The sequence below is a fragment of the Chinchilla lanigera genome, unplaced genomic scaffold, assembly GCF_000276665.1.
Source record: "Chinchilla lanigera isolate Chin_1 unplaced genomic scaffold, ChiLan1.0 scaffold00032, whole genome shotgun sequence".
NCBI lineage: Eukaryota > Metazoa > Chordata > Mammalia > Rodentia > Chinchillidae > Chinchilla > Chinchilla lanigera.
Genome location: NW_004955433.1, coordinates 6,469,878 through 6,477,966, shown reverse-complemented (window position 1 = coordinate 6,477,966; position 8,089 = coordinate 6,469,878). Strand labels below are relative to the sequence as shown.

The following is an 8,089-nucleotide window of genomic DNA, read 5'->3' as shown; positions in this document are numbered from 1 at the left end:
ATGTAGTGAGATTTTTGTCTCTAACAAACTAACTAACTAACTAACTAACTAACTAACTAACTAACTAAGGCTCCAGAGAGCTGCCTATCCTTTCCACCATGCAAGGACCTGCGTGAAAGGGCTATGAAACTGAGCCATCACCAGACACAGAAACTTCAGCCCCTTATCTCGGACTGCCCAGTCTCCACAAGGGTAGGAAATAAGTTTCTGTTGTCTATGAGCTACAGTGTTTTGTTGTAGTAGTCCGGAAGGACCACAGCACAGCTCACTGGCAGACTTTAACCACTTCACGGTTTATCCCAAGCATCATTCAGATAGTGCTTTCATTTACGCGTTGACTATCCTCAGTGTCGCTTGGGCAGGGGTCACTTCAACCAGTCAATTTTTGTGTTAAATAAATTTCATAAAATTGTCCTTTTTATGTTTCCTGTTATATTATCTTACCAAATTAACAAAAATATGCAACTGTTGGTCATCTTGTGTTTAAATGATTGAACTGGTAAGTGGGTAACTTAGTATAATACAGGGAAGGAGATTTGGGAAATGTTTCTGGCTTCTCAACAACATAGAAATAAAATCGGGGAGCAGCACTGGAACACTGACAACCAACAGATCAGTATAGTTAGAAGACCTCCAATCTGGAGAAATAAATTTGAGGGAAAACCAGCTGAAAGGACTGGGGATATAGCTCAGTGGCACAGTGCCCGCTTGGCAAGCAAGAGGTTGTGAGTTCAATCCCTGGTACCAAAAACAAAACAAAACATAAAACCTCAGCTGTCTTGGTTACTTTTCTCTTTTTGCTAGGACAAAGTACCCAATGCCCAAATTAAAGAGGGAAAGGTTTCTTTAGCTCACAGTTTGTGGAGATTTTAGTCCATACTTGGCTGGCTCCAAGGCAGAGTGGCACATGGCAGATAGCAATAGTTCATGGTGGTGGAAGATAGCAAATACAACAAGAAAAGGGAGGAGTGAGAGAGTAAGCCTCTTTCCTTCCCTTATATCGTATGCAGGCTGCACACCTCAGGGTGGGTGTAGTATTCACACCCATAATCCCAGCATTGGACCATGAATCAATCAAAACCCATAATCCCAGCATTGGACCATGAATCAATCAAAAACTCTAGAAGGCCACACCCATGACTTCATGAGGCTTTGGGGAGACATCTAGCCACAAACCATAACACCAGCTGAAATGGTATCTGTCATGTGAGTAAGTCTTGAGGGAGAGGTAGAAAACTGACCTGGCAGCTGAAGAATATGACCAGGATGTGGTATCCTGTCTGCCATGTCTTGGTGACTGGTCAGTGCTGTTTGATTATGGTCTCTAAAGGGATCTTCCTATTACAAAATGGCTTCCAGTGCTTGCCCCAGCTGCACACTTCTGTTTTGGACAAGTGGGTGGGAAGAGTATTTCTTCACTCAAATATCAAAGAAATGTTCTTCGGTGTGTTGGCTAACTTAGGCCCTGTGCTTTTCCAGGAAGAAATGATGAAACTAGGGGTGATATCATTCTGATTAGAGGACTACTATTTCTATCCCCTCATCCTTACCCTGCCTATTTCTCATACACCAAGTGTCTTAGGCACGTTTCTAGTTGCTGAGACAAAATACCTGACACCCACACTTAAAAGAGGAAAGGTTTATTTTGGCTCACAATTTGTAGAGGTTTCAGTCCATAATTGGCTGCCTCTAAGGCAGGGTGGCACCACAGAGGAGAAACAGTTCATGGCAGGCAGAAGGCAGAAAAAGTAGCAAGCAGCAAACCTGGCAGCAGCTCTTTGTCTGTGCCTTACATTCTATCCAGGCTACTCGTCCTTAGGGCTGGTGGCACTCACACCCAGGGTGGGCCTTCCCATTATCCATACCCAGAACCAAGCCAAACCAATCTCACACACCCTTGATCCCAGCACCACATACTCTAGATCCAGCCATCTCTGAAAAGCCCCACCTATGACTGCATGAAGCTTTGGGGTAACATCTAGACATAAACCATAGCACTAAGGGAAGGTAAAATTGATGGGGTGGGCGTGTGTGTGTGTGGGGGTCTCCAAACATCAAATGTCCACTATCGCAGTCAGAACCTCAATGACATGAACTGGTTAAATGAAGAAATGTCTCTTATTGTGGCCACAGGTACTATCTGATTATGTATCACTATTTTTAAAGCACAATTTTTGAACAACTGTAGCTTGAGAACTCTCAGCCCTGGTGTAAGAGAGTGATTATTCTGATCTAGCCTGGATGGGATGAGAGGTAGTAAATAACTCAGAGCCACTGCAAGAGGGAAAGGGATCCAGATAGTCACAGGACAGAGATTTTTCTAAACTTTTTCTTAGGCTTTCAATGTTTGTTAGTTGAATCCTAATCTGAAAAACTCAACTCTTCCATATTGTTTTCTTTTAATAGTTATTTCTTTGAACTGTAGTTCTTGCAAACTAATTGGACAATTAAAAAATTAAAGGCTAAAAGAACTTAAAAGTACATTATAAAAGTAAAACCTGTTACCATTTGTCCTCATCCTTGGTCCCTGGGAAAAGATGTTTACAGTATCCAGGGAACCAGCGCTCAATCAAACAACTGTACTTATTGGAAAACCTCAGGCAGGATTATGAGCATCCGGCCTATAAAACCTCATTCTGGAACTTCAGAGAGGGGGAGTAAAAGAAGGGAAAATAATGTGAAGCTGAGAATGCTGGTCTGCATCTTTTCTGGAAATGTGATCATTAATATCAATTTAAAACTTACTTTTAATGACCTTTGCTATTATTACAGCATGTTTTTCTTTGCAAAAATTACCACTCTAGAAACATTAAACATCATATGACTGCACAGAGATGATATCCTTTGTGTAGATTTGCTTCTAGTCAGAAGAAATCAACTGAGAGGCTAACAACTCATGACTATGGCCTATTAACTAATTCATCTCCCTGTTGTCCTCCTGTCTACATGGCATCTAAAAGTATCCACTTAAATGATTCCATAGTTTAGGTCAGACCATGTCCATCCTCACAAAATTCTCCCTTCGTGTCTAACTTTAAAGATAAAAGAAAAGTGCTAACGCCAGTTTACAAGGCCTTGAGTGACCTCCTTCCTGGTTACTTCTGTACAACCCATTATACTTTCTTTCCTTCATTCTATGGGGCCACACTGGCCTCCGTTCTTCCTCGTAGCATCAAAGTACAGTCCTGTCTTAGATGTACCCTTTGCCCTGTAAAAGTTTTTCTTAAATATTGGGTATGTCTTTCTCTATCACTTCCTGTAAAACTACTCAAAAAGTTTCCTGCTCGAAGAGTCTTCTCTGAATACCCTAGAGGACATATTCTATCTCTAGTACCTTATTTCTCTCCCCATCATGACTTAAAATACTTATGTCAACTACTTTTGTCTCCTGACAAGGGGCAGCTCTGAGACTGGTCTGTTTTGGTCACTGTTATACTTCTGGTATCAGAAATGTACTTGTGCCATAAATGTACTGAACGTTGACTGTAACTCCAACTAGAAATTACCCCAATATTTATGTTCTAAGAAGCATTTAAACTGATGTGTTTGGTAGGGAGGAGGTCAGTGACTGATTGAATGTAGAGGGTGGAGGAAGGGGCTGATAGTAAAAAGGGCTCCCTGGTTTTTCATAGGAGAACATAATTGGTGGAAATGTCATTTACAAATGTAGGAAGATCAAAGCAGCACTTCCTAGGGAAGCTTTGAACATCTAATCCTGGAGATGTTAAGCAGAGAGTTGGATATATGGTTCTGGAGTGAGATTACAAATTTCCTGTTTGAATACTTTTTGAGCTAGTCTTTCCACCTTTTTCTTCCTCTTCCTTCCTCCTCTTTTTGTTTCCTTTTTTTTTCTTTTTGAGATAGGGTTTCACTATGCAGTCCAGGCTGACCTTGAACTCACTTTATAGCCTGAGCTGTCCTCAAACTTGCAGCAATTCTCCTGCCTCAGCCTCCTGAATGATGGGACTTTTTGCTTCCTTGAGACACTATGTAGTCTGGCTGGTCCCTTGAATTTGTGATCTTCCAAAGCACTAGGATCACGGGAATGAGCCGCCATGCCTTGCTAGAGCTTGGTTTTTGCTACTTGCATCTAAAAGCAGCTGTTGGCTTTCACTTGGCTAATGAGGGTGTAGACTCTGTGGTATGTGGACTTTGCTACTGAAATAAACCCTGATTTCTCAGAGTTGATGAGGCACCATTGAGTACACTGAAAACTTACAACCAAGAGTGATAATGCTGTTTACTGTATGGACACTTAGTCACTTCACCTAAAACCTCAAGTGAATGGGCCTGTGCTGGTTATAGGTTATTTAACCTGGGTACAGAAGCTCAAATATGTGTACCTTGCTGGGAAATGGCTTCTTCCTGCTGTTTTTTCCAGTTTGTTTTAAATTTTTTTTTTTTTTTTTTTTTTGGTTTTTTTGGTTTTTCTCCGGTACCAGGAACCGAACTCACGACCTTGCGCTTGCCAGGCAGGCGCTTTGTCGCTGAGCTAAATCCCCAGCCCCTCCAGTTTGTTTTAGATTCATACTTCACTTGGATTTCATTGGAATTTATACACTTTAAAAACTTTGAGCATAGACCATTTCCTACTCAGTTTATAGAGTGCATGCATTGAGCAGGTTAAAACTGTGATGTCTTAACAGAAGCGGTGGTGCACATCTGTGATCTCAGCCGTCTGGAAGGATGATGGGGTAAGATCACAAGTTATAAAATAAAGTTAAAATTGGGTTGGGAGCTGGCATGATGGTGCATGCCAGTAATCCCAGCACTCAGGAGGCTGAGGCAGGAGCTAATGACCTTTCAGGCCAGCCTGCACTACACAGTGAGACCCTGTCTCAAGCAAGACAACCACAAAATGGCCTGGGGGCATAGCTCAGTAGTAGCCGCAAGTGCAATGCCCTGGATTTGACCTCTAGCACCACAAATCAAACCAAACGCAGCTACTTCCTGACTTAGGTGTATGCATCTTGTCCTGGTAAAAGTGATTCCAGTTTTAAGTTTCAAAATAACTTTTTTTTTTTTTTTTCTATTTACAAGTAGCTCTTGTATGCATGTATGTATGTATGTACTTATACCAGGAATCAAATTCAGGACCCTGTGCTTGCCAAGCAGGTGCTTGTGCCGCTGAACTATATCCCTGGTCCTGTAAATACCTTTTATTAAAGTTACTGGTTCACAAAGGATGAGTTTAGTAAGCATTTCAGTGTTACCTGGAACACACTAGGAGCCTCGTAAAGCAAAGGAATTTTTGATGCTCTGGTCATTAAGAGAGGACACTGCTTCCTTCCCAGTGAATTGTGAATAGAGCATTTCCACCCCTAAGAAAAGAGGGGAGGTTTTTTCTCTCCTTACATTTCAAACATCAACAGAAGACTTGAATGTGTATGAATGCCAAAGATGAAGATGGTGATGAGAGGAGCATTTTCTGTCCCAGGAAACACTCCCAGGTTGCCCAAAATGCCTACATTGAGCCAGCTGAACGTATCAGGTGTTTTGTCACTCACTTATTCAACTGGCAAGTAACAGATGTACAACACAGATTTACTGTGCCTATTTCTGCATGTAAGAGAATTGGGGGGGGCATATGGAAGACTTTTTTATTCTCTAAGAACTCATGATCTAGTTGAATACAATTAATAATAGCAGAGGTAAATAGGAAAGTGCTGAGAAGGAATGAGTAATTCTGCCTCAAGGGTTCTGATAATTTCACATAAATAGTAATATTTGGCTGGAGTTTGAAGGTTGGATAGTTAACTAGGTATAAGGAATACTGAAAGAAGTAGTGTTGACACTAAGTTGTAAGAGGAATAATGGGGTGAATGTAATGCTGCAAGCTATAGAAATAACACCAAACACAAGTATGATACAATATGTGTTAGCTTTAGCAATCCTTTCAAAGTAGAGAAATCAAAATATATCATGTACAGGTACAAATTCCTCATGATGAATGTGATCATTATGTATATCTAAAATGTACCAATAAACTGAAATATATATATAAAGGAACTCCTTTCAAGGCTGTCTGTAAGGTTTTAAGTGAGTTCCAGAAGCTACTAGAACGTCACTATTACTGTAAGGTGGGCAAATTTAAAGCTATTTTAAGATCAAAACAAAGAATCATCTTCTCTGGCAGCCAGAAAAAGATTTAAGAAAACTCTCCTCAGTTTTTCTTTTAAAGGAATGCATGCCTGGTAGTTGATTTTAGTTGCCTCTAATCTGCAAATCTGCAGTAACTGGTTTGAGCACAATACCTACTTTATCACTGGCTGGTATCTTGGCAGGTGGAGACAAATGTGGAGTCACTACCACTAAGATTTCTTGGCATTGCCTTTCTGTGCTTTACCTAACACCAATAATTTGCTAAGACTATACTTTAAAGATATTTTCAGAATTTGAAACAAAAACTGATTTTTAAGTTATTTTGCATTATAAGTTTTAATTGGTTAATAAGAAAAATATTTTTAATCATTGACTTTTTGTAGTATCTGATGAATATAAATTCATTTACAAAGTAGAAAACAAATGTTTACACTCTTAAAGAATTCTATGCTGTATTTTGCAAACTCTTCCAAACCTGGCCTGGACACATTACTTAACCGGCAACTAATTACTTAACAATAGAAATTTCATTTTCTTCTAAGGATATTACAGGAAGCTGCAAATCCCAAAGTCTGAATGATCTAGTTTCCCACCAATGCTGGAATTTCTAATTGGTCTATTAAAGAATACTTTTACTGTCATCCTGCGTGACACACCCAACGGTGTTAAAAAAAAAAAAAACCACCGCAACACAACAAACTCATAAAGCTCGTAAAAACGATTCATGGCGTTTATAAATCGTATTTATTGTAAGTACTGAAAACCATTAAACTATACGAACCGTTGATTTAGGACGCTTCCCAACTCTAAATAGTTTAGAAGAATAGCGGTAGGTTTGAGGATCTTCTTTTTTACTTACTCATTTCTTCTTGGCATAGGTTTGCAGTACATAACGACGACACTCCTGGGGAGCTGCTACAGGCAAACAACACATCGTAATTCTTTTCTCGTCCTCTCTCTCTCTCCTATCTCTCGGTCCCAGGGTCGTCTAGTAACACAGGCAAAGCAAAACGATCCTTGTTCATTTAAAAACGCGTTTATCTGCTTCTTCGGATGAAACTTTTCAGGAAAAAACCAGGCAAGCCCAAATCTTATTTGAAAAGCAAATCTTAAAAGGAACGGAAACCCTGATCGCCAGCGGCACCAGCTGTCCGGGGCCACAGGTTCGCGCGGGCCGTGCACAGCTCCGTGAGCTCAGCGTCCTCAGGACGAAGTGGGGAGCCTGAGGGGTCACAGCAAGGCAGCCTCCCTCAGGCTGGGCACCTCCGGGCTCACGCCACTAGCAACCAAGACACATTCGCCTCGGCGGCGACAGGACCACGCCCCTTCCGCGCGGCGGCTCAAACCAGCTCCGGGGTGGCGGGTGATGCCAGACCACTTCAGCAATCTTCTAGAGGGCGGGGCGGAGGAGGGAGCCTCTCTAGCCTCTTCTCCGAACCAACGCTCCTTGTTCTCGATGATCTTCGCGCGGCCGTCTTCTCTTACGCCACTTCCGGTTCTTTTAAAGGCCCCACACTGAGCGGCGCGTGCGAGGAAGGTATAAAAGGGAGCGAGAGGGCGGGACCGATGGGGGGGACTTGCGGCGGAGGGGGCGGGGGTGGCGCAAAGGGCGCGCTCTGACATCACGTGACCGGGACGCGCCGTTCTTCCGTCGGCCATTTTAGGTGGTCCGCGGCGGCGCCATTAAAGCGAGGAGGAGGCAAGAGTGGCCGCCGCTGCTTCATATTCCTTTCTAGCGTAGCCCGAGAGAGTGGGAGTGCGCGCCGCGCGCGAGTGGGAGGCGAGGGGGGCAGGCCAGGGAGAGGCGCAGGAGCCTTCGCAGCCACGCGCGCGCCTTCTGGGTCTTGCGGTGTGCTCGGCGCGGTAGCGGGCGCGCGGCGGCAGGGATCCCTTCGCTGCTACTTGGGGCTCGCGGCAGCGGCGCGGGTGTCTTCTCGGCGGCGGCGGCGGCGGTAGCACCATGTCGGAGGAGCAGTTCGGCGGGGAC

General features: G+C 43.1%; 1 protein-coding gene across 2 annotated transcripts in view; it reads left to right on the top strand.

The window, feature by feature from the left end:
* Positions 1-7,757: 7,757 nt before the first annotated feature.
* The window catches only part of Hnrnpd (heterogeneous nuclear ribonucleoprotein D (AU-rich element RNA binding protein 1, 37kDa)), a gene marked incomplete in the record, with an annotated part of 17,279 nt that continues 16,947 nt past the window's right edge, over positions 7,758-8,089 (top strand). Inside the window, 1 exon segment of one of the 2 annotated variants that reach the window (XM_005388238.2) lies at positions 7,758-8,089. In XM_005388238.2, the coding sequence (XP_005388295.2) occupies positions 8,063-8,089 (27 nt within the window). 2 annotated transcript variants of the gene reach the window in all.